At 45.9% G+C, this 27322-nt stretch overlaps 1 protein-coding gene across 1 annotated transcript in view; it reads right to left on the reverse strand.

Annotated features, from left to right (window-relative positions):
* The window catches only part of osbpl10b (oxysterol binding protein-like 10b), a 96487-nt gene that overhangs the window by 60592 nt on the left and 8573 nt on the right, over positions 1-27322 (reverse strand). Inside the window, exons 2-5 of the mRNA XM_028817850.2 lie at positions 25130-25305; positions 22278-22357; positions 13905-13967; positions 9468-9662 (exon numbers count right to left, since the gene is read on the reverse strand). Coding sequence (XP_028673683.1) covers positions 9468-9662; positions 13905-13967; positions 22278-22357; positions 25130-25305 — 514 coding nt within the window. The remainder of the gene's footprint in view (positions 1-9467; positions 9663-13904; positions 13968-22277; positions 22358-25129; positions 25306-27322) is intronic.

A 27322-nucleotide genomic window follows, 5' to 3' on the forward strand; every position in this document is an offset into this window, starting at 1 on the left:
ACGCAGAGGGCCGAGGACAGAGCCGTGAGGAGCTCCTTGTCTTTCTGCTGCTAAGATGGACCTCCTGTTGCTATCAGTTTCATTACTGATCAGTGACCTGCTCTGTAAGATGAGGCCTGGACCCTAAGCCCACCACCCTGCCCAAACCCTGTCACCATATGACAGTCAACAGTAACGACATCCCTTTCACGAATCACAAGATTTGATCGGCTTAATCCTATAGCGACACTCTCTTCATAGACAGCACGTGATACGGAGAGCAGGCAAAAGTGAAACAAAGGGCAGTGCCACACAAGACGGTAGGTGACAGACCAGAGGTGACAAACAGTGGACAGCGCATGATAGCTGACACACAGCAATCCGTAGACCACAGACGGTAAACGACAAAGGAACACTGAGAAATATAGGTGCAGAGGTTTGTGTTGTGAACTGATGATGACATCAATAACAGCTCATGTGGACGTGTCATCTGAATAATGACAGGCTGATGGACAGAACTTTATATGTCCTGTGGAGACTGGCCCTGACACAGACAGGCGGACACCGATGGTTCGAGCACCAGCACACGTTTATTTACAATCGCCATACTTTCAAGTACGCACACAAGCCAGTGCCCCAGCACCAATCCCCCTCAGTCCAGACCTCTTTCTAATGCCTCTGTCTTCTGGTCCGCCTTCACTCCACTCCTCTCCTCCAAGCTCCGTCCGTTTCTCTCCCGACTCCAGCCCTCTGATTGTAGGGAGGCGGCCCCTTGTATTTCCACCCAGATGTGCTCCAGATGCTTGATGATGTTCTTCCGGCAGCACTTCCTGGTGTGGCAGAAGTGCTGCCCTTGCACCCAGAAGCACTCTGGGCATTCCTGGAAGGTCCTTCCTCCACCTTCCCAGGTGTGGCAGAAGTGCCGATCTCCTGGGCTCCATGATGCTCGGGGTGCCGCCTGGCGGTGGCCACAGGCCCCAGTGGGCTTGAGCCTCCTTGCACCTTCCCCGTGGTCCCCTCAACATCCTGGGAGGTTGCCCCCTCGTGGCCCGGGGGACATATAAGCCACCTCCCAGTCCTTCCAGGTGTCCCGGCTGGGTCTGACCCCCAGCCTCCTGTGACAGTCCCAATTGAAAATGATGCTTTTGCAGAAACTCAAGAAATAATATGACAAACAACGAACCCCCTCAAACACACACAAAGTTACAAAAAAGAAGAAGAGCTTCTGGCTTGGCTGAAAGTAAGAGAGCAGTTGGGATGGAGGACCACCAGTCGTCTTTCTTGACACACTTCTGCTGAATAATTTGTTGGTTGAGTTGGTGTGTCACAGAGGGGATGTGCGGCATTTGGTCTCCAGTCTCTCCTCCAGGGGGTCCAGAGTGTGTCCTATAACTGAGCCAGCCCTTATAATTAGCGTGTTGATTGGGTGGTCCTCTCTTGAAGTGATGCGACTGGTTGAGAACACCACACTGGCCATCACAGAGTTACAGGACACGTAAAGGACGTCCCTACCCAGGAACAATCAATGAGTCTACTCTGCCCGCTCTTCTATCGTTTCTCTGTGGTGTCAGATCAGTCCAGCCTGTCGCTGATGTGGACCCCAAGTGTCTATAGCAGTGTCGCCCCTGACTGTTGACTGGCTGTTTGAGTTGAGCTCTCCACTGAACTTTTCTCCCCTGCCTCGTCCCCCTTGTCGACGAGACCTTATCTGACCTGCTGTTAGATTTCTAGTCTGAGATGTCAATAGAGAAGGTGACAGGCCTGTTCCTTGTGGTGCTCCAGTGTTCCCCAGACACTCCTTGAGTCTCCCTGACAGAGAGTCCATTATCAGGTCCCCACAGGCTCATCCACCTGCATATCCCTGAGCTGAGCCCTCATCTCGGATGCCTGGATGGCACTGAAGGCACTGGAGACATCAAACACCTCATCCTCAGACCGCTGCCAGCGCTGCCCAGCCTTGTGGGGCAGACAGATGATTGCCTCCTCCACTCCAATCTTTGTCTGAGCGGCAAACTGCAGTGGTCTACCATGAGGTGAGTCCTATAGTCCTGGACCAGCTCCTCAAAGGGCTTCATGATGTGTCACACCGGGGCCACTGGTCTGCAGTCATGAGGTGAAGAAGCTGCCTTACAATCAGGATCTCCTTCACAGCGCCGGCTCTTTCTGGAGCTTTAGTGACACAAATTTAGTTACCTGTCATCTCAGCCTTGTAGACTTCCTCTTTAGTTTGCTCTGTTCCTACCACCCAACCATCTCTCTATCCATTTCTAGTATGTGACAATAATAAAATTCTAAATGGCCCTGTAACTCCCTCACTTATCCAGTTCAGAATAGAGAGAAGCAGGTGTCTGTCCCAAAAGCGGGTGCAGGATGGGAAAGAACACTGGATTTTGTCCCAGTCTGTCACTCTGCACACCAGTGCAATTTAGTGGCACACCAGTTCATCCGACCTTCATCAGGGAAGAGAAACTCCATTGAAATGAGACAAAACTGTTAAGGCAGTATGCACCACCTTAAAGAGCTGAGCTAGGAGAAGTGCAAAAAACCAAAAAAACAAAGTCAGCAAATATTTGGAAATCAGGAAGTTGACCAGCAAATAAAGCGCCTCTCAGCATCCTGCTGCCCGTGAAGAGAGCGCTCCCCACGGGTCTCGAGATCTGCCAGTAATGGAAATCAGCAGCTTGGGGCCTCTGAAATGGTCAATAAGACATCTGGAATTGCTTGGAAACAAAGTGTCCTTGGCAGCCGCCTCGGCCTCTTTGAATTACGAGCAAAGCCGAGGCTGACGGCGGAGACACCTCCGCACAACACAATTCTTGGTGGCACTTTAATAATCTCCGAAAAGAAATTTATAAGCAAGCGGTGAAGAAAGGAACAACATGAAAACTCGGGAATCGCAAACACAAAAACTGCTGAGTGGAGGCGAGTCAGCCATGTGCAGCAGGACAGCCAGCGTGAAGGCCGACGCAGCCAAGATTTACTGAGGCGAGAAACTGAAAGATGAAGGTGTAATGGGGGGGGGCCAAAGGCAAACGTGCACAATATGGTAAACAGCATTCCTGACCACCAATCACTTATATAGTGCCTTTCAGCCTCTGTTAGAAAAGGTGCACTGTCTATCTATTATATAATCTATCTGTGATGCCTTTCAAACTCTAGTTTCCAACCATGTAGTGCCTTTCAGTATCTATTTCTGTTATATAATACTTCACATCATTTCTAATATATAGTGCCTTTCAATGTCTCTCTTTCCAATGGATAGTGTGCCTCTTCTATCTCACTGTTATACAGACAGCTTGTCACATTTATCTCTAGTTCTATCTAATATACGGCAGCTTCAGCGTTTGTCTCCCTATCATATAGCGCCTGCAGGAGAGCTGAGACAGAGACACGTGTATCGTAGACACGGGGAGACCCGGCCAGGATTTCATCTGAGAATGGAGATCTGCTGACCTAACACTGTGCCAGCGTGCCACCCACTGTGCTCATTAGAGGACATGCTGCAGTGGCTTCACTAGGATGTCATCCTCAGGTGGGCACCTGGATAGGCAGGGAGGGCAAGGACATACTGGCATCAGCAGATTATGTAGGTTCCTGCTTTTTATTAGGAGGGCAGACAGCCCCTTTCAGATGGCATTGCCCACCCCAGTCACCTGTAGCCACACCCCTGACACACAGGTGCCAAAACTCAAGTCTGGTTGGTTTTCAGTTTTTGTCGTGCGTTGTCCTAACATGTCATACAATCAGTAACTCAGGGGGTGACGCACTTGAGAAATAATTCACAAACACGACTGACGCCTGTCTTTCTGTGTCAAAGACGCTATTGTGGCAGACGCCCGGGACACATGCCTGGCCGGGATGCCCCTTTGACACTGGATCTGGGGGAGCAGCCATGGGATGCACATTACATCCCGCGGAACTCTTGGCAGCAGCCCCCCTGAGTTGCATTGGGTTACATCGGTGCCCATCCCTGTTGGGCTCTGTGGCCGCCAGGGGGCGCTGCACGGCTTCCTGAGCCCATGTGGGCGGTTTTTCCACCACACCCAGAAGTGCAGCTGGAAATCCGTCATCAAACACCTGGAGCACCTCTGGGCGGACTGTAAAGGGAGCCAGAGTCGGAGCAGTGGTGGTGAAGACCAGTGTGTTTTGGGTTTGCTTTTGGTGACTTGTTTGTGTTTATAGGACTGTGTTGTGTCTGTGGGTACGGGGAAGACGAAGAAAAATAAGAAGTTTATTTATTTTACGTGTGCCTCGCGGTGTCAGTTTTGTGTCGGGTCGGCGCTCATATAGCGCCTTTGTTACAATATATAAGCTCTGACTGACTCAAGTCTATACATATACAGTACAGCCAGTGACACCGACAGCCATGTGGGCCGTCCTTGTGGACCTCACTGCCACGTCTGCAGTCCAACTTAAACATCCACTGCTTTGGGTGGGATGAGCCAGGACACTTAGTCAATCGCCCATCAGCTCTTCATCTGAATAAAGGACCCACTTATTAGGGCCATCTTCATCTTGTATCTTGTAGAAGGACAGCAAGATTTTGAGATGAAGTGCAGCCGTGCCCTCTAAACACCATTAGTCTGAGCGGGACATGAAACACAAGTGTGGGTATAAACGTGTGCCAGCAGGGGGCAGTACATTATAACAGAAACCAGTGCTCTGTGGATGCCAGCCTAAAGAAAGCATGGTGCCCATCAGCAAATACTCGAGGGCACCAGCAAGTAGCAGAGAACAGCAAAGGCATGAGACACGGGACACTAGTAGACGGGCAGAGCAGGGCTGTAGAGGGCACATCACCTGGCAGTCACAGCCAGGGTAGCAGCTAAGCTGGCCCTGTTGTCCAATCACTCAGGGTCCATGCAGTGCATGAGGGGCACGCGTATTAAACTGAGTGGACTTCAGCACACTCCAACACCACCAATGGTTATCTCGTTTCTCCCGTTTCCAAAACCTTTGAAGTTTTATGTGCTAACACAAGGCAGGGCCTCAGGGTGAAGGTGCCCCGTGTTCAAAGAGGGGCCACCAAAAATCAGCCTGACAGCACCTCCTGACCCCCCACAAGGGGGTGCTTTTGAGCTAAAATGCAGCGCACAACATGGAGGGCAGAAGACCAATGACAGCCCAATGGAGACCCTGCCACCCCGGGGCCAGTGTGGCCTGTCATCTGTTTCATAGCACCTTTCAGGTCTGTCTGTCCTCCTATCTGTTATGCAGAAAGCTCCTTCATTACCTACGGTGCCTGTCTGTCTATCATATAGCGCCTTTCCTATCGATCTGTGTACCTCTTATATAGCACCTTTCATATGTCCCTGTCCCCTTCATTTCATCCATTACATAGTGTCCTTTATATCTGCCTTTCTATCCATAGAGCGCCTTTATCATAAACTGCTTTTCATGTCTATCTGTCAATAAATATAGTGCCTTTCATGTCCAGTATATCTGTCTATATAGTGCCTTTATATGTACCATACTGTGCTTTTCACACTTACCTATCCTTTATAGATATGAATAGCACTATATGATAGAGTTACTTTATATAGATATTTCAACATTTAGGGGTAAACTCCCCCCAAAATCTTTAAAACGCTTTGACTGATTTGACAGAAATTTGGTGACATTGTAGAAAAAAGAAAATTACTCGCCCCGAGTTTTTTTTTTTTTTTTTTTTAATTTGTTCATTTATTCATATTCTGCTAACATTCCTGCTGTGTGCTGAAGGCGGGCTTCATGCAAATCAGGAATGGAACAGAAGCAGTTGATAGGCTGAATAGCACCACTAACCAATAGGGTGGGCGGATGACGGAAGAAGGGGCGGTGTCTTGGGCAGGAAAAAAGTCATGTGATCACGTTTGGCATGTACAGCGAGGTCTGAAGTGGAAGGAGAAAGTTCAGCAGAGCGCTGTGGCTGAGAGCGAAAACGGAGGAAGAGCAAAGTAGAGGAGGCAAGTGAGGTGTCCTCTGGTCCAAGACAAGCCTGAATGTACACTGCGGCACTGGTGGGTGGGTAAGGGGCTTCAGAGATTTGTGCCCCTGATCATTCAGTCCATCATATACAATACAGCCCCTGATCAATGTTACCCCCACATATGAATGTGTGCGAAAGCCCAAAGGGAACCTCCACTCTTCAGCTTTATATACACATGTAGACCACGCGTGACAATCACAAGGTGGGGGGGGGCTAAGGCCCTGATAGCTGCCGATCCTGCAAACACTTCTGGACTGGCGGTGTCAATTTAAACTCCATTGTAATATACAGTACATTCACATCTATGGACCTCCATAGTCGTTTACATATACTGTATATGCGCGTCACTTACTTTGATTAGGGAAGCCCCCTATCAACGCCCCCTCCACGCACTCTCCTAAACTCTTTACATGTACATTTGCATCTGTAAATTTAAAAGGATGGCCACATACAACTGAAGAAAAACACAAAGAACATCCCGGTGTGAACAGCGTAAAGGAATGAAAACGGTAAATCTCTAATAACGAGAATAATACACACTCAGTTTCCCATAATTCTACTGGTTATTTGTCTCATTTCAAAAGAATAAACTCTCCGGTAAAACTGTGTTTTATATTGGCCAAGGCACAAAGACCAGCAGAAATCGTCCAGGAGTGAAACATTCCTGCTGTTCTCAATCATGTATGGCGTGTGTTCAAGAGCAAGCAGCTCAGGCAACCTGCGAATATAATGATGATGATGATGAGGATGATTTTTATTTCTTATACAACAGACACCTTAATCCAAGGCGACTTACAACATCCACAGCACAGGTAGGTGAAGAGCCCTCCTCAGGGTCACACCGTGTCAGTACCAGGATTTGAACCCACAGCCTCAAGGTTTGAAGTCCAAAGCCTTAACCACAACACCACACTGCCTGCCAGTAACATTATAAATACATAAATAAATAAATACAAATATCACCCACAGAAAAGCACAGCGTTAATCACACAGCACTTGTGATACCCCCGATTAACTGACGGCTCTCTAACTAAGGCCCCCTGTTGTTTGAAATTTCAGAGCAAAGCCGAGTAACACAGCTAGAGAGCGATCTGTGAAAGGCACCATATAATTATAGAGAGAAAGGTGCTATATAATAATAGTGATCTGTGAAATGCACCCTTTAATTATAGATAGAGAGAAAGGTGCTATATAATAGTGATCTGTGAAAGGCGCTATATAATTATAGATAGAAAGGCGCTATATAATAATAGTGATCTGTTAAAGGCGCTATATAATTATAGATAGAGAGAAAGGTGCTATATAATAATAGTGATCTGTGAAAGGTGCTATATAATTATAGATAGAGAGAAAGGCACTATATAATAATAGTGATCTGTGAAAGGCGCTATATAATTATAGATAGAGAGAAAGGTGCTATATAATAATAGTGATCTGTGAAATGCGCCCTTTAATTATAGATAGAGAGAAAGGTGCTATATAATAATAGTGATCTGTGAAAGGCGCTATATAATTATAGATAGAGAGAAAGGCGCTATATAATAATAGTGATCTGTGAAAGGCGCTATATAATTATAGATAGAGAGAAAGGTGCTATATAATAATAGTGATCTGTGAAAGGTGCTATATAATTATAGATAGAGAGAAAGGTGCTATATAATAATAGTGATCTGTGAAATGCACCCTTTAATTATAGATAGAGAGAAAGGTGCTATATAATAATAGTGATCTGTGAAAGGCGCTATATAATTATAGATAGAGAGAAAGGAGCTTTATAATAATAGTGATCTGTGAAAGGCGCTATATAATTATAGATAGAGAGAAAGGCGCTATATAATAATAGTGATCTGTGAAAGGCGCTATATAATTATAGATAGAGAGAAAGGCGCTATATAATAATAGTGATCTGTGAAAGGCGCTATATAATTATAGATAGAGAGAAAGGTGCTATATAATAATAGTGATCTGTGAAATGCACCCTTTAATTATAGATAGAGAGAAAGGTGCTATATAATAATAGTGATCTGTGAAAGGCGCTATATAATTATAGATAGAGAGAAAGGAGCTTTATAATAATAGTGATCTGTGAAAGGCGCTATATAATTATAGATAGAGAGAAAGGCGCTATATAATAATAGTGATCTGTGAAAGGCGCTATATAATTATAGATAGAGAGAAAGGCGCTATATAATAATAGTGATCTGTGAAAGGCGCTATATAATTATAGATAGAGAGAAAGGTGCTATATAATAATAGTGATCTGTGAAAGGCATCATATAATTATAGATAGAGAGAAAGGCGCTACATGACAGATGTGAAACTTCCAATGTAACAGATAGATAGGAAGTCGCTGCGTGATAAATAGAGGTGAAAGGCACTATATAATAGATTGATAGGAAAACACTAAGGTAGATGGACAGACTTTTCTGAAAGCCTATATGTAACAGATATGAAAGGCATTAGATCTGTCATATAGTGCCTTTCCTATCTATCTTTCAATCATATTGGGCCTTTCACACCTATCTGCTATCTAGCGCCTTTCTCATTTATGTGTCTGTTTCACATCTGCCATTCTATATAGTGCCTTTTAGAGCTAGCTCTCTGAGTTTTATGTGATGAACGTTCTGTGAAAGTCTTTACCACAGATCAGCTGCTCCAGGTGGTCCTAGTAATAGAGGATCACTAGGGGGCAGCAGGTTGATGGAAGTACCACGAGTGACTGGCATAACTGCTAGATGGCACCACTGAGTTCCACCAAGGAGACAATGGGCCTCCAAAAGGCTGACTGTGTATAGTAAGGGCTTAAGGCACAATGGAACAAGGGGCCAGCAGGAGGCCCTGTTCCTCAGTAACTCCTGGGTCGACTTCTCTGCTCACTGCCCTAAAACTGTGCACCCCGGACCCCCGAGCGCTTTAGCAGTGAGCCGCCACTTAAAATTGTGTCCACAGTCAGGGCCTCAGAGCACCTGCACCCACGTTAGCAGACTTGTGTTTCGCGTCATGAAGCTCAAGTCATGGTCAGGGGTCGCCCTGTAAAGTCCTGTGGCTTTCTCTGTGGAGTGTCCCCTGGTGGCCCACTGGTTCCACTGAACTCCTCGTCTACTGTATGTCTTGTGCTATGTGACCTGTGACACAATGCCAGTCCCCAGCTGCACTGGTCTGAGTCCGATGATCTCCAGCATGGCCTCAAGTTCAAGTACACATTGGCCTCTCCCTCCTGTGCCAGGTCCTCATTATAGATGGTGACAGACCAGCTCTTCCTCATCTCATGCCAGTTGCCCTCAGCGTGGTCACATACAGTACATGCCCTACATAAGCACATTTATAGACAGGGAATAAAGAGAAGCTCCTGACGTTGGATTTGCATTTCACCGTCTAACAGCAATCTGGAACATCCTCCATGCAATAAGTGACCAGTACAAGTCCAGTAAGTGATGTGTGACACAAGGCTCGACATTTTAGGCAAAGACTTATAAAAGCATAAAACATCCCAGAATAGACCCCCGGCACAAACTCCCACCTCTTTGACTTCAAGCAGGCGTCCTGGGTACTGGTTCTTGGCCCTGCGGGCCGCAGCCGGAGACTTGTGGTGGGTGATGGTCACGATGCTGGACCCTCCGCTGTGTGGCAGGTGCTTCTGATTGCTTGGCGATGCGGAGTTTGACGTGCCATGAGGGAGCAAAGAGAAGCTCCTTGCCCTCCCAGTAGGGTTGCCCTGAAAGTCACAGCAGAAGAGACCGTCACACATGGTATATCCTCACACCCTCCCCCACTCACGCTCGGCACCCGAATGAGCGGCGCCAGGCCACCCAACCCCCCTGGCCCCCAAACCGAGTGACGACTTGAAAGATTGATGGCAGAGAAGAGCTTACTCAAGAAAGGAGTGAAAAATGGGTGACGGCAGCAAACACGAGGGAAAGGCGGCCAGCAGACTGCTACTGCTGATCGAGACGTTTCTGTACAGCCTGGCGTTCGCTTCCCAGCCCAAAACAACGATCACCTATTGAGCGAGCGAGCGATCGACGCGAAAACCTTAAGAGCAAAATTACACGGAGAAAGCGGCCGCCCTGCTGCTGGGACTCCATCCCTGTGCTCAGTTCACGTCACTTGCTGTTTGTTTCTTTACTTATTTCTTTGGAGTTGTTTTGTTTATTTTTATCAATGAAAAGTTTTGGGTAATTTCTGTTTTTTTTTCATGAAGCTGTTTTCTTGCTTCCCTTTTGTGTTTTAATTTATGTCAGTTTAGTTCGTCCTTTTCTTTGTAGTCTGCAAATTGAGACCAAGGGGGGCAGAGCCTCTGCACTCTATATGCAGTGTGTGTGTGTGTGTGTGTGTGTGTGTGTGTGTTTATGGGGGCCCAGCAGGCCTCACTGCGCCACTACTTGTTTGTTGCTTGTGTTGCTCGGCTGCCATTTTGTGTTTCCTCATAAATTCTTTGATCTTCTCCTTTGCTTTTCCTGGCTTTTTGACGGTTGCTTTTGATCTTTGGTTCTGTCAGTTGGTTTTGTTGAAGTTTGGAACTTCTGCCTTTTCTTTTTGGTGTATTCTTTTCATGATTTTCTAAACAGTTCCGGGGGCTCGAAAAATAATTCATATATTGTTTGGAGGTCCAGTGGTCACAGCACATCGTTACTTATGCTAGTTACGTTTTGTGTTCTCTCGTGGGGACATTTTATTTTTTGTGGCCAGGGCCATTTTGGGACTTTAGTGTTGATGTTTGCTAGGTGGATGTCAGAGGTGACATCGGGGTCACAGACGGCATGACATCACAGGTCAAGGGCTATAAAGTCAGCTGCTTGGACGTCCTGCTTTGTCCAAGTGTGTGGATTCTCGTGTTCCTGTGGTTGTCAGCTTCCGAGTTTGTTTGTTTTCTTTCTTCTGTGCACTCCTCTCGCTCCCCGACCACGGCTGCTGTTTCACTCCCCTGCTCACATTTAGTACTTTTGTTACGCCTTTGGCTTGTTCACTCTGAGCTCATTACATCTCCCTATTCAAACTCCTCAAACGCACTGCCGCGCTCGGCAGCTTCAGCCGCAGTCCTTGGATTACTTGCTGTTGTCTTCCTGTAACGGGCTGCTGCTCCTGCACATCTCCTCTGGATTGTCTACCTTGAGACCCTGGCGTTTCTCAGGCTTCATCTGTTTAGAGGTTTACTTCGCCATCACAAACTCTTGAATCTTCTTTCTCCTGTAATATTTTATATTAAATGATGTTGTAGTAAATGTGTGTGTGTGTGTGTGTGTGTGTGTGTGTGTAATGGTGTCTATCCATATTGATACACTGCGGTACAAAAGTGCCTCTCTTAGCATGGCATCGACTGAAGAGCCACCTGCTGGGTATTTCAGTGTGACTGCTGCCCCCTTGTGTTATTGCAGCCATCACCACATTGGCTTGGGATGCCAGTGGTCAGACTCCAACTTGAACGTCTTCATTGCCTCCCATGGCTGTCCTTTCAGGTGGGCTGGTGGCATTTGAAAGACTAGAGCCCCCTACATTCCAGCCATTTGTGCTGAAATAAATGTTATGGTAACCTGAGTCTGAAATGAGACAAATGAGGGGCTAAAACTCCTCAGTTACTAACTAGTAGACCTGGTCGATGTGATGAACACAGCAAGGCCCGTCCCTCCAGTGGTTTCCTTGGTTTGTTCTGCTGAACGGACGCATCTGCTGCTTGGCTGTTAAAGCAAAACGCCCAAAACGACTGAATGGAGCTCCACTTCACACACGAGGCGCGCTTGCTTGAGTGGGCGAGAGGAGCAGATGGCCCAGATTCAGCATATTGTTGCGTTTTAAAACAGATTGAGAAGAGCAAGTCGTGTGCCTGGCCGCTCTTCATCTCGCTCATCAGGAATTCACAAAGTCAAGACCATGACGGTGGACGCTGGCACCGCTTGAACGTCATTCAGGGTGCCCAATGCTGATGTGGTGCCCCTTGTATTACTAAAAAGGTGTTTTATTTCCTAAATGGCCTTTCTGAATGACTGCAGCCCCCCATTGCTGCCACGTACACAAAGTGGAGGATGGAGCTGGAAATGGAGTTGTGAGGAGAAGAAACTGAAAAAAACAGTCAGAACCAGCTAAGGTCCAAACCAGAATGATGTCATAATAATAATACCGTGGAACGTTTAAAAGGAAAAAAACTCGTAAGCTCCCACTTTTTCTTAGCTACACTTTAGTTTTAATAGACCACACAACCCTCCGATTCTTCAATGGACTTGCTGCCTTTACTAAGCTCGACTTTTCTCTTTTCTGGTTCTTCTTCTTCCAGCAGCACCACCTGATCAAAGTCCTGTGCAGCCCCCTGTGATCCTCGAAGGAAGGCGGGAGTCGCACTGCGTCAAGCCCTCCGAGACAAAGCCATAAGGATGGACTGCAGGACACTTCTGTTAGGTAGAGTGCCCACTGGGGGCTGGCTGGCTGGGTGGTCTTTTGGCCCCCTGCAGATTTTTTTTTTTGTCACCCCGGCCGTCTAACCCCATCATCGGCCTCATCTGTGGATTGTGATAACATGGGGTCTCCAACTCCAGTCCTGGTGGGCTGCAGTGGCTGCAGGTTTTCATTCTCACCCTTTTCTTCATTAGTGACCTGTTTTTGCTGCCAATTCACTTCTTTTAAGTTCATTTTAATTGACTTGTTCTTGAAGACTCAGACCCAATAATTGTTGCTTTTTTGTTAATTAGCAGCCAAACAAGAATCCGATACAAAATGAGCCGAAACAGGACCAGCAAACTGTGACCATCAGACAATATCTGAAAATAAAAAGGGTGGAGGTCTCAGGACTGCTGATCTGCTCAGGTCCCCAGAGCTCTTAAAAAGAGAAAATTGACAATTTCAGAAATGTCTGCTATGGTCCAATGAGAGCAGCAACAAGCCACGGAATTAAAGAACTAAAGAGTTTAATGAACGACAAGACTCGGCGCCTCATTAAGCAACTGTTTGGAGTTTGAGGCCCTGACTTAGGTGGTCTTCTGTTGGTCACACACTTCACATTTCATTTCTGTTTAAGGAAAAATATGAAGAAATTCAGAGGAACAAAGCTTAAGAAACACAAGTCAATTAAAATGAATTCAAAAGAAGTTAATTAGCAGCAAAAAACAGGTCACTAATTAAGAAAAGGGTTAGAATGAGAACCTGCAACCTCCTGCGGCCCTCCAGGACCCTGGTATAGAGGGACGCTGCTTCTCTGCTGATGGTATATTCATGTGAGGTTTGCTTGTACAGATTTATTTTTTGTTACTTATTTGTTGTTTTCTTTATCTGAATTTCGTTTGTTTTTCTTGTAACTTTCTCTTTGCCATCTTGTAAAACGCTTTGAGCTCGGTTCATTATGTGCTATAGAGGCAAACTGATGATGACGATGATGAAGCAGTAAAACCCTTGCATGTGACGTGCATAAAGACTCTAATATTAAACATGTCACCCAAACTCGGGTCTTAAATCATCACATTGACCCTAAAACACAGAAACTGGGACACTGCGGTGTGCTTAATTAGACCAGGAGACCAAATGAAAAGAGAAGACTAAAAACCTTCAGCCACCGGGGGGCGCCAACATGGAGTTTGAGATCCACTGCTGTAGAACAAAAGACCCTCAAATAGCAGATGGGACAGAAAATGTGGACAGATGAGTGGAAGGAGCCCTTTATCCAAAGCCCAGTTCAAATTACAAGCGTAGGCCCCACTGGCTCCCATACCGGCCCATGTGTTGGGGGTCATCACTGGATTTTTTGAAGGGGTTTATGTTTTGTTCATTCACTTATTGGAGATAAAGAGGGCCGGCTGTGAGCACTAAATTGAATCTGCTTATTCACGAAGCAGGCCGTGTAGAAGGAGAAATGACAAACCATTTAAAGAAAGAAGACAGAAGTCGTCACTGAGGCGACCTTGGAGATAACCGATTGGTAAGAACTTCACTCGAAGGCCCGGTCACCATCACTAACACAGTACCAGAGACTTACCAGGCTGTCCTTTCTGTTGTTGGCCTTGTCCACACACAAGTTTTCATCCGACTTTTTTCTTATCTGGATTAACAAATAAAAAAAAAGACAAATCAGAAGCTCTGAAAACGTGCAGACACTTCTGTAGACCAAAAGGCACTGAGCACACAGCAATAATCCAAACAGAAATAAACTCTGAGCCGCCAAATTTCCAGATGGTTGCATTATTTCTGAAATCGAATATGGCCACTGTGAAGGAAAACACAGACGGGGCTGGCATTGCAGCCAAGTTGGTTGGTGGGACCCGCCTCAGTTGGGATGCCACAGGAATGGAAGGACACTGGGTGCCGCATTCCCCTGGCCGTGTCCCTGCACGATAGTTGTATCTCCACTTGAGGGCCACTGGAGGGAGCTGCTGGGTGGAGAGTCCCCCTTCACACGGAGGGTCCACCTGACCCGATGTACCAGAAGTGCTCTCTGGATTAACTTCAAAAGAAAACTCCACTTGTCCGCCAGGTGAGTCAGAAACGGGAGTGGACGAGGACGAGACACAGAAAGAGTGAGGTGTCTGAGAGTGGTCTGCTGGCTTGTGAAGAAAGCCTGCGGTGGTCTTCAGAGAGTGGAGACTCTGAGCACTTGTGGTAGCACAGGATGTGACATTGGGACAACACGGCGGTCAGCTCACAGGTCAACTGCATGGATTCATATTAAATACTTTTCTGTTGAAATATTTTCGAGTGTTTGTCATGTGATTGCATTTTTGTTTGTGGTTTATTTGGCTTTATTCTCTCACCCACCTGGTGCTTTGTGGGTGGAGCCGCTCTTACGTCACTCCGCCCCTATATTCACGCAGAGATGCTCGGCTCCTTTATTAATTGTGATTTGTGAGTGCCGATTTGGAGGTTACTGAACTTTTACTATTATTCTGTTTTTTGCTTTTGCTTTTGGATTTCGGTATGAATTTGTTTGCTCGGAGTTGCCTTTTTAGGCAAACCCTCTCGTCTTTTTTTGCCTTATTTTTTTTTGGTGACCCCCTGCCTCTCAGGTCAAAGGCTTGTTACAATTTCCCTCTCCCTGGAGGGTCATTCTTGCTCTTTTTATATTTTTGAACTGTGTGTCCAGAGTCTCAATTTAGGTTTGGGTAGGCCGAGGCCTGCTGTTTGCCTGAGGCTCAAGCCTGCCTGAGGTGAAGCTTCTATTTGGGCAGGCCAGTAGGGTTCTAGCCTGGTTTGTTTTACAGGCCTTACCCGTTTTGCTATTTTAGGGTGTTGGGAATCATAACACGTGGATTTTTGTGATTGTTTGTGGATTTCTGAAAATTGTCTTGTTTTTAAGGATTATCCATCCATCCATCCATCCATTTTCCAACCTGCTGAATCTGAACACAGGGTCACGGGGGTCTCCCGGAGCCAATCCCAGCCAACACAGGGAACAAGGCAGGAACCAATCCCGGGCAGGGTGCCAACCCACCGCAGGACACACACACACACCAAGCACACACTAGGGCCAATTTAGAATCGCCAATCCACCTAACCAGCATGTCTTTGGACCGTGGGAGGAAACCAGAGCACCAGGAGGAAACCCACGCAGACACGGGGAGAACATGCAAACTCCACGCAGGGAGGACCTGGGAAGCAAACTGTGCCACCGTGCCACCCTTTAAGGATTATGAGCTGGTGTATTTCACTGTGGTTTGCCTTTTAGGTATTTTTATTGCCTTTTTTGCTTTCAAAGACTTGCTAAATACATTTTTGAAATAAAAAGGAGTTTGCCGATTCTCCTCCGATCTGTGTAGGCCGAAGCCTGATTTTGAGTTTGGCGGTAATCTGATTTTTACTGTAGGAGTCTAAGGAGCCTGGAGCTAGAATTTAGAGGCTGAGCCTCATTTAGAGCCTGGGACTCTGCAGGAGTCACAACAGAGGGTGCTGGTCATGTGGCTTCATCATTGCTAGTGAGAGCTTGTCCAATCTTACAGATTCAATCCAAAATATTTCACAAGGCTTTTGGGCTCTTGACTTTCTTGGGTTTGGCGTTTTGAGTGTTGTTAACAAATTGGGCTGAGAGACACAATCTTGGCCTTTCTCGTTTGGACTTTTGGTTTGTTTTCATCACCTGATCATGTTTTGCTTGTCCTGGTGGTCAGCCAATTTTCTCTCTCTAGCAAACAAAATTAAAGTCCTGGGGCCTCATGTATAAAATGATGCAAATGTTTCCATGTTCACATCACGATGTATAAAACCTAAACTTGGCATAAAGCCACTCACATTTTCACGTCAACTCAATCCATGGCATACGCAAGTTCTCCGCTTGGTTTTGCAAACTGGCGGCATCCAGTGTCAAAGCAGTGCTACTGTTCCTGTGTGGCTTCCCTTTATTTTTTAGATTCACATCCCTGACGCAGCTTTATCAAATGCACTGAAATTAACCGCAGATTGTTTATTACTTTAAAGCATCTCATTGTAATCAACCCGTAACCATATAATGGTGCATAGAATGGCCAAACTATTCCAAATACCACAACTGCTTTACGTTGTCACTCTCAGTGCACCATTCGAAGTATTTAACCCTCTGTATCTGAGTGTGGAATCACAACTCTACAGCAGCTGATCAGATTATCGGTATACAGCATCGAGCACATGCTGCCTCAGCCATGCACACAGTCTATTTGAACGTCTTCCATACAGTATATCAAACGCTTCAGAGCCTTTCCTGTAGGGTCCTCGCAGTTCACAAACAGTTTCATCCCAAGAACTATAAATGCACTCAATCAGTCCATCAAGTGCTCCTTGTAGAACTGTTTGTACCTATAAGTACAGTCACCTCACTGGAAACTTGCACTCCAACTGTAATATCTGTAATATTGCACAACCTGAGCCACTTTATAAAGTGTGTATTTACAAGTGATGACAACTGCCTTCTAAGTCGATTTAGATTTCCAAGCGCTATCTTCTTGGAGCTCTTGATATCATTTTTAAGATGAAATGCAGTTTATTACATTATACAGATAAGTTTTAAACTTCATGTAAATAATGTGTATTGTTATTAAACGTGAGGACACGGTGGACAGTGGTAGCAACGAGCTGGTGCCTCATTCAGGGATTGTTCCTGCCTGTATTCTTGCTGGGACTGGCATGACCCTGAATGGATAGAATAATTAAACATGTACTATGAAGTAGGGCTGCAACGATTAGTTGACGTAATCAACGTTGTTGACTACAAAAAATCGTCAACGCGTAATAAACAGAACCTTCAATTAAGGCTCCAGTCAAAAAGAACCACATTGGTTTTTGTAACTCTAATGCACTCCATCAACGGCTGGGGGCAGTATCACTTGTTATTGTTTGTCAAGACTGCACACAGTCCTACCAACGAAGAAGAACGTCTGGGGAGAAGAAGAATGTAGAGGAAAATAAATGTGGTAGCAATGGCGAGTCGTATAGAGGAGGGGGAAGAAGATGGAAAAAAATTGAGACAAACTTTCTAAAGTGTGGAGCACTTCACCGAAAAAGGAAAAAAGTTGAATGCAGATTATGGAAAGCGGAGCTTTCTTTTCACAGCAGCACCACCGCGATGCACGAGCATCTGAAACGCAAGCATCCTGGAGTTGTGATGCTGCCGTCTCTCAAGAGGTAAGTTTTAGTGAGTAAAGTTAGTGTCACGTGTTAACACTGATGTGTGTACTATAATGTGTGAGGAAGAGAAAACATTATTAACTGTAATGATTATAAGTATCCATCCATCCATCCGTTATCCAACCCGCTATATCTTAACTACAGGGTCACAGGGTTCTGCTGGAGCCAATCCCAGCCAACACAGGGCACAAGGCAGGAAACAAACCCTGGGCAGGGTGCCAGCCCACCGCAGATGATTATAAGTATTTAACTCACAAATACCAAGGACTGTATTTTGTATTAATCATGCTGCAGAGAGCTATAGGATTTTTACTTCTATATGATATGATCTTCATTTAGGTAGAAAAGGAATTAAGTTTATGCACAGAATTTAAGACTGGCTTGCATTCTTTTATGAGAAAATGCTGACCTCTTGATACTAAGAGAACACCCTGTGATATTATAAATCAGTGTGATACTTTCTGAATTCCTGCTTAAACTTATTTGAGCCTATTTCTTAAAACTGTGAGTGCTCTGATAACCTCTGTATCTGAAAGAAGCAATGTACACATTCCAAGTCAGGGAGTAGTAAGCTATTATAATTTATGTATAACCTCAAAATGAACTGCCATGCATATTTCTTTTTTGTTTAATACATGAAGAAGGTACAGTATATAGAGGGAGGACCCATGTTAGGCTGCAGGCTTACAGGCAGGCTGCTCCTCTCACCAAGAATGAAGAACTTGATTTTTATTTTATATCGTCGTCCGTTTCCTTGTCGTTCCCGACTTTCAGCGTCCACATGTGCATATCAAGGTTTTGACAATGATAGTTAACCCTTTAACCGACACATACTTGGGGGTTAATGCACCCCTGGACGCCAAATACCTTTTAGCTGCACTTTTTAAGTAAGCGTCACAATTCATAATGAAAATGTGAAATTTTAATGGAACATGTATTTTTTTTCATGCAAAGAAGCATCACAATTACTGCAACACTGATCATTTTACACACTGCAAATGAACTGTAAAAACTATAAAAAAAAATACTGCAACAATCTATTATTTATATGTTCAAGGTGCAACTGACGCCATCAATGAAATTCAGTAAATCACCGAGCCAACTGCGTTTGAACGGGCTGCACACAAACACACAGAGGTAAGCGCTGATGCTAGCAGGCTCGCCTAGTGCAGCGGCTCAATCCCAGAGACAGTGGGGCTGGCAGTGGTCATGAGCTGGCTGCTCAACGAATATACGGCACGGACTGATTAGCTCCAGCGTGCTGTCAAATTGCTCTGTGAAGGAAATATAGCCAGTTGCGGGGTTCAATGAATGTACGTCGCCGCATATACACGACTTCGGCGTGCTTCCAAACTGCACTGGAAACCGACTGTAGCAAGTTCCAGCGGTTTAAGGGTTAAGTGAATATCATTTCAGTTTTGTCTGCTATACTGTAGTAAACGAGTGAATAGGAGTAGCTGAGCCGTCCTTGTTTTTTTTTCTTCTTTTTCGTATAATATTTGAGTTCATATGAATAGTAAACCACCTCTAACTAGCGTTAGGTAACTTGTGTTTTGGAGTATATCAGTAATTAGCTTGTTACATATTTTAGTCCGTTATTTTTGTATTTTGGTATAATATAGTACATGATGTGATCAACTACAACACTTTTCCTTCAGAGTGTGATGATTATAACATCTTTCTCTGTCTGTAAACTCATTCTCGTGTATTCCTGCTACCTCCACTCCCTCTGAGCGTCTCTGCTCAGCAGCAGTGAACATCGTCTCAAAGACGAGAGGCAGCCTCACACCAGAGCACGTCGAAATGCTCACGTTCCTGCACTGCCATCAGGAATATATGAACTGAATCTTTATAAAGTGTACATTATTCTTTTATTTCATTTGAATTGAAGCTTCATTTAAACTTTTGGACTTTAAGACACACCAGTGGCCATTTTTAGTTAAGTTAAATGCACTTTTTTTGTTTAAAGACTATGTGCACTTTAGTTTGTATTGTTTAATGTATTTCTTTTTTATTGTGATGGTCAGACTAATATAAAACATCTGATTATTTTCAAATTCATGTGTTTCACTGGTTGTTATTTGAATTTGATTATTATTAACTTTAGTCGTGTTAATGCAGAGACATCAGGGTGACATTCACAGGTGGACAGATGTGAGCAGATGAGGTAAGACAGGCACTGGAGCCCAGAGCAGGATGTGCAACCACAGGTCACGGGCATCGAAATAGTCAGGCATGAGATAATCGTGACTAATCGATTACTACCAAAATAATCATCATAATCATGCAGCCCTACCACGAACATATTTCAATGTTCCATAAAAGCTTTGAAGAATCTGCGTTTTAAGCTTACAGATGGCTTGGCATGTATTACAGTGCTGATCGTGAGGCGATTGGTTACTTGGAGAAAGAAAAGAAAGGACAGGAATTGGGGGTTAGTATGTTTGAAACAGAAAATTATTTCATCAAAGGTCGCGCATGGCGCAGCAAGCATCTTGTGTGAGGCAGGAACAATGACTGGACGAGGCGCCTGCTTGTCACTATTACTGCGCCACCGTGTCCCCATGTTTAGTAACATGCTTTAACTCCTATCATCATGAAAATGATATCACGTATACATCTCAGTATTTCATTTATTCACAGAGCTGTAATATCACGAATGTCATGGATTCTGTGTCCTGTCGGAGGAAGAGAAAGCCTGGAAGCACGTAATGATTCACACACAGAGCACATAAAAGATCAAATACAAATCAAAGCATAAAATGTGCTACTTTAGTTACGATGGGATTTGAGAGACTAGTAAATTAAACGATTTTAAGATGAATTTTATGATGTTCTACTTTAATGACAAAATAAACTACGTGATTAAAGTGGAAATTTAGAGATTAAAGTTAATATTTGGACATTTTTTCCCACTGTGTCCCATTTTTTTTTCTCTGTACCCTAATAAGCTTTCATGTGACACTCAGACGGTGGGCTACCACTCGCCTTTTCACAGTGACCTTGATATCTGACAACTTCTCTTTTATGTCAGGCACTTTGCGACTTTGTGAACTTGAACTTTTGAGTTTTTCCACCACTCTGTCACTCGATCAACTTCCTTTTGTTGTTTATCCCACTGCTTAAACCAACAGAGAGTACGTTTTTCTTTGCCTCTACTTGGTATTTGCTGAAATTCTTCTTTTCTGCCATTGCCTTTTCACAGAACGCCAATCATAAGTGGCTATTTATATTGACTTGCATATTCCAAGAGGAATACAACCACCTGATTCCATGGCCTCAAAAACCAAACTCAAAGAAAGCCAAGGAAGAAATGGAAACAACTGAAATTTCTAAGGCAGAGCAGGACGGCGTCACGACGAAGGTTTAAATCTCATGGTGTTGATGGTGTCCCACTGAGCGAGTATAAAACAACGGATCCCAAATGAACATGAAAGTAGACATTCAGACAGCACTACACTACACACTTTTTGTTTTCCTGAATGATTCTGTTCTCATCGGTTAATTTCTGCTTTATTGCAAACAGATTAAGATTGTTTTGGCTCATTTCTTGTTGAATTTATTTTTACGCGTCACCATGTGGAGGTGTCACATAACCACAAATGTCACACGAATGACATCACCACTGTGACGATATTTAAACGTTGTCACACACGTGTGTTTTGGAGACAACTAAAGGGCTTGAATACATGTGATTCCATGCCAGACCATTGGGTGGCGAAGTGCACTAATTTTCCCTCTCGATCTTTTGCAGACCATTCTAGGGAAATCCCGCCCAGCTCTGGGGCAGCCAATGACATCACTTCCAGTTCCGGTGTTGATGACATCACTTCCTTCGCTGGCCTTTAAAGTCGCCATATTGCCTGAAGAGAATCAGTTCTGTTTTGGACTCAGTTGAATGAACATGTCTTTGTTCATTAATCAGTTTTGCAGCCGGGAACGATTATACGGGTGGCTGCCCCAAACCTTTGCAATGTCTTATGGTCATTTTTGTGACAACGTGTTCTCCCTCTGTGGACGCACAGCATTTCTCAGGTGGCTTTGAAACTCAAGCTGATCTCGGCACTCGGGTTGTGTTTTTGTTTCGACGTATGGCGCACGTCTTGTCCCGTTCTGATTCAGGTACGATCTCACGGCTTTGACCTCCTCTCTGTTTGTGCTGCCCATCTCCTGGTCAACTGAGATCTCACAACAATCTTCTTGCACGTTCGGTGAGTCAATAAAATGAAATTGAAACCCCAGTAAAAAACGAACAAAGCCCAGGGACAAACTGACCAACTTGCAAACACCACAGTGGCCGTGTCCTGGTGTCCATGGCACTCAACAATAACTACGAGGTGTGACAATTTAATTCCCGGGATGAGGCTGTAGAATGACACCTGTGTGTGTGTGTGTGTGTGTGTGTGTGTGCCACTGTCACTCTTGAAGTCCCCTCCCTCTGCAGCTATGCATTGAGTTTGGTGACACACACCTGGAGCTCCTTTGTCAGAAATGTCTGAAAGTCTGCATCCTTTCATGGCAGTTTTAATGTTTGTGACGAGTGGTGACGTCACATGAATGGAGTGGATGAGAGGATCGTGGCATTTGTCATGATGGACAATCCACTCTGATGTCATCGGTTCACATCTTCTCGTCCTTCCTTGAACCTCTTATACCACTTAAAGACATTTCAGTAGGACGGGTGACACTACACGGCCGCTCCGGGAATTACATGATCACAACTCATACAATGAAGCGTTGACAGTTCAGGGTGCAATGTTACCTTGGCACTTCCTTCGGCGTGGGACTTGACACAGGCCTGCAGCTGGCTCACCCAGACCTGCTGCTCCTTGGCATCAGCAGCTGAGGAGGAAGAGAGAGAGAGAGATTAGTGACAGACGAGGGCACATCGGGCCAGCAGCACTCAAAGAGACGAATAACAGAGTCACACTTGCTGCACCGAGAGTCAGGTTAGCCTTCAGAGAAATGAGCAAATGAACAGAATGGGCGTGGAGGAGATGAAGTCACAGAGATGACGCCCTGAGATCTTAGCCATGCGGCTAAGAGACCACCTGAAGAAACCAGTCAAGCTCAGAGCACCCAACCACGAGGGGCTTTACAAACTAAACCAGAAGAGAACTCCAAAGAGAAGAGTCCACGCTGGCATGAGACTGGACTAACCGTGTGGTACATCACTGCAGCAGATAGCGTGGGGGGCTCCAACTAGAGAAGATAATCAATATGACTGGGGGGAGTCACACTGGAGAGGTGACAGTATGTGTGTGAGGGAGACGAGGAAGCACTTAAAGAGCAGCTTTAACCCCCCCAGCCTGCGTGTGTGGCTCGCCGTCGATCTTGACGAGGAATCCTGCCTTGGATTGGCTAACAGAGTTGAGTAAAGTGAGGCAGACCACGTGGCTGTGGGAACGTGGCAGAGGAACGATCATTGGAACCACCTGGAAGGAGATGTGAAAGGTCACCGCAACAGCAGTAGTTCTGGATGGCAGCCAAGGAAGGAGAATCAAGGACAAGGCATGACATGAACCACAACAGGGGCCGAGTGCCATCTTGATCTTTACCCCCACTCACTGCAGAGGACCACCTTGTGGCACTACCACATAAGTATATTGGACTAATGTCTGGGCTGGCACACTTTTAATAATGCATGCAAGACTCAGAGTGGGAAGGCGGTGATTGTCAGTGGTGGATGGGATTTCTGCACTGCTGTCAGGAAATGTTTTGTGTCGGGGACAACAGGAGGTCAGACCACCAAATACAAACAAGAAGACACAACCCATTTTTGGGCATCAAAAGATCAAATGCTTGTTGGGTGAGAAAACAAAACAAGAAAAGCAACAGACTATCAGTGCGGAAAAGAAAGTCCATTATGGAAGACGAGCCTACTGAGGTGGCCACCTGCACGCCTTTAAGGACAGGGCCATCCTCATGCCCTGGCTAGCTGACTGTTGAAGGAGGGCGAGATCGAGCTTTTTCAATGTCGTCCCATTCTCCCAGCATTGTACTCAGACTTCCACAATCTCCTCAGCCCATTCAGACAACACTCCATTTAAACTCGGAGGTTGGCGTGCCGGGTCTCACGTTGATTAACCTGCTTGGTGTTAACCCCGACTCGAGCTCCAAATTCTATGTCATTACAGTTAAGCCAGAGTCGGACTTGGAGTGACACGTGACGATGTGCTTTACAATGTTAGGCCTGAGTAACTCTCAGGAGAGTGTTCTGTTGCCATCTGGTGGTTGAAATGACATGGTGCTGCAAAATCATCACAACTACTTCTGCAACTCATTAGTATTCATGAGTGGGGCGGAGCCTTCAACAAAAACACACAATGACTTGTAAACTAGGAGCTGTGAAGTCAGTGTTGAATCAAGCCATAGCGAGGACAATGACAAGGACAGTGAAACTGAGGCACAGAACGACCATATCAGCGCAGTGATGTGCCTGCTGAATCTGGTCGCCCACATTAAAACGGCAAAATGAGTGGGATGAAGTAAAAAGACAGGAAAGCCGTGGGCAGCAGCTGGTGATGTTGGTGCCACTAGACACGAGAAAGTCACTAAGCCTTGTGCCACAGTGGGCTACAATAACACAAGGGGTGCGTCATGTCAGGTCTGGACTGTCAGCCCTCTCATGTGTGAGAAACAGAATATTAGAAGAGAAGGGTGCAAAGAAACACACGTCTACTGTCCCGATTGTGACATCGGGCTGCACGCTGGTGACGGTCACATGAGAGGTAAACCTGCCTCAGTCCAGTAGTGGAGACGTGACAGGCCTCTCCCCCGGCTTTACGGGTCTCTGTTACACCTTCAAATTCAGTGTTTTACCTCATTCTTTCGGGGGGGGGGGGGTTAAGCAGAACGCTAAGGGGGTTAAGTGTGTGAGAATATGTGGGGTAAAGTGACGAGGGTGGGAGAGCGACAACCCCCCCCCCCCCACATTACACAGAGTGCACTGAAGGAAAATGTGGAGTGTAAAATGGTCACGTCATGTGTGTGGGTGACAGTTTGTGAAGGTAACTTGGGGGGCCGCACACACAAACACTTCATGCACTTCTTCATGCTTTTCACTTTTATTATTGCCTTGCGACTTTCTGTTTGTCTCGTCTTTATGTTACTAAACATTTTGAGAGGGGAGAAAATCAGAACGAGTGCAAACGAATCCCGGGTCAACACCATAACAGCAACTCCAGGTCAGACTCGACCGAGTCAGGAGGTTAGGGGGATTGTGCCCGCCTGACGCCAACATCCAGCCGTCCGGTGCCCCCAGGGGTCCTCATCTGGAGGCTTCCATACTTTTCTGAGTAGTGCGGGTTCATTGACTTTGACGTTTGGCTTCCTTTCCTGCTCCTTGGACAATGAACTGCTGTAGCAGTAGTGGACGCTGTGCAAGGTGGCACTGACCTGAAGAAGGAGGTCACAAATACAAGCAGCAACAAACGAGGGTCCCGCACAGGACAGCTGGGTGCTGATGGCAGGACAGGGTCATCAGAGTGGAGAAAGGCTGAGCACTGGGCACAGACAACCAAAGCCATGGCCTGCAGGGGGGGCTCTAATCTAGAAAAGGACGTCTGACTACGCAGCCCTGGGCATCTAAAGGACAAAATTCCGTTTGCTTACCTCTGAGCTTGTAGGACTCTCCGTTTGAGGAGTTTACGACAAACATGTGGGGGGCTTCGTCACTCAAGGAGACCACAGCACCGTTCAACGGCAGGACTCCACGGGGCTTCTGGCCTCTGCTGGGCTCATTCACAAAATAAAGGAGCAGAGCAGCGTCCGTGTCCAGCACAAAGAATCTGTGGAGAGAACAGGAGGGACATCAGTGAAGGGAACGCTGACGGGTCAGCCCTGTCCCCAAGGCTCGGGGGTCCTACTGCTTTAAGGGTTACTCCCCCTGTGTGAACGTTCTTTTGTTCATTCATTCATGATTTTATCTTATCGTATGAAGTATTATGTTACCATTGGGCCAGTTGTCTTGAGCTCCTCCTGATGCCCCCCAGGCCACATGATGTGCTTCAGCTGGGATTCTGTTTTGGCTTCTGGGATTTTCATTTTGTGTTTTTATTTTTTTATTACTCCTGCTCTTTGGTTTTTGTTCTCTTTCAATGTTATTCGTTTAACATGCTGCTACTTATTTAGGATTTTCTTCATGTGCTCGTTATCTGCCCTGTCTCCTGTATGTGGAGCCTAAGAGGGCAGGCCCACCCGATTCTACAGGTGCCATTCGAGTTCCCACCCCAGCAGCATTCAGCACTGGATGCGCTTTGTTGTTGCGTTGAAAGCAGAAACCTGTCGATGCTGAAATTAGCAAAGTCTAATCAACATTCAGAGTCATAACAAGAGAACACAAAAAAACAAGACATGCGCACACGACTACCGCGTGTTTAATTGATGACATGACATGTGACAAAGTCCGAAGTCACCCTGTCCACCACATACAAACACAAACATTATAATTCACTAAAGAAAACAGCAAACTTTATAAATCAAAGTTATGAACAAACGAAATTAAGAACAAAAAAAGGCAACACAAGGGTCAAATGAACAAAGAAGGAAGTCGGCCCCCTCCCGGCTAAGTCGCCGTAACAGGACAGTTGAAGTGGGCCGAGGGGGGCAGCGCACTGTGAGACCCCAACCCTCGCTGCTGCCATTTGGCTTTGCTTTCATATTTGACAAGAAGAGCAAAGGCAAGTGAAGTGACCTGCTTAGGGTCACACGTGGAGTCAGCGGTGGAAATCAGATGAGTGAACTGTGATTTTATATAGCGCCTTTCCAACGTGGACGCCATCCATGAAGAGTTGTTTTTATACTTGTACACTGTAAACAGTGACAGATGAAGTGACACACTCTGAGTCACAAAGACAGCCTGTCAAGGGGCCGGCTTGTGAGCTGATACAGTATAGTGCCTTTCCACACTTACAAATACAAATGCGTTCTTTCCATGTTTCTACAGCAGGGGTAGCAGTGGGTGAAGTGGGCCACTCGGGCACACACGGTGCCTGATCTTCCTGTATATAGTGCCTTTCAATCCTGAATGCCTCGCATGTTCACTCTAATTGTTCCCCTGTTTCTACACCATGAGTGGTGGCAGGTGATGGTGACCCCCACACTGACTCAGTGGTGGTCACCGCCCCGGAGGTCTCGCTGTGTCCTGTCCCCATCACACCACTAGGAGGCCATGCTGTCTCCTCCTGCCTCCTGACGCTCGCCGTCTGGGTTGACCCTGCGTGTTCTCCCTGTGTCTGTGTCTTTTCTCCCTCTTCCTAAAGCCATGCAGGTCGGGACCCTTGAATGACTGAGTGCTTGTGCTCTGTGACTAACTGATGCCCCCCCAGGTTGGCTCACTGGATTTCCTCCCCACTGCCCGCACTCAGCTGTTAGATAAAATGAGTTGCCCAGATCTGCTAAGCAAATAAAAATAAATCATTTACTTGGAGGTGGCGGAATGGGGGGGGCTCCTAAAATCCTGGGGATACCCGAACATAGCGCCCTCTGCCAACCTTCACATGTATGAGAAGGGGCAAACAAGGAACTGCAATAAAATAAAAAAATTCTGATCAAATATGAACTGCAACAAAAGAATCTGCAAGGAGCACCAAAGGCCCAGGAGGAGGCGCCGCAGCACAATCGGCAATCCAGCGGCGTCCCAAGAACGCAAATCCAAAGCGAGGTCGAGAAGAAGTCCAGTCAGTCAAAGGAAACTCACTCGCAGAAATCACAGGGGCGTCACCAATGCCAGCACAGCCAATGAGCCGCCAGGGACAGAGGGCTGGGGGAGGTCCCTCAATGGAGATGGACAGCAGGACTGGCATC

This window comes from Erpetoichthys calabaricus, chromosome 13 (assembly GCF_900747795.2).
Source record: "Erpetoichthys calabaricus chromosome 13, fErpCal1.3, whole genome shotgun sequence".
NCBI classification, from domain to species: domain Eukaryota; kingdom Metazoa; phylum Chordata; class Cladistia; order Polypteriformes; family Polypteridae; genus Erpetoichthys; species Erpetoichthys calabaricus.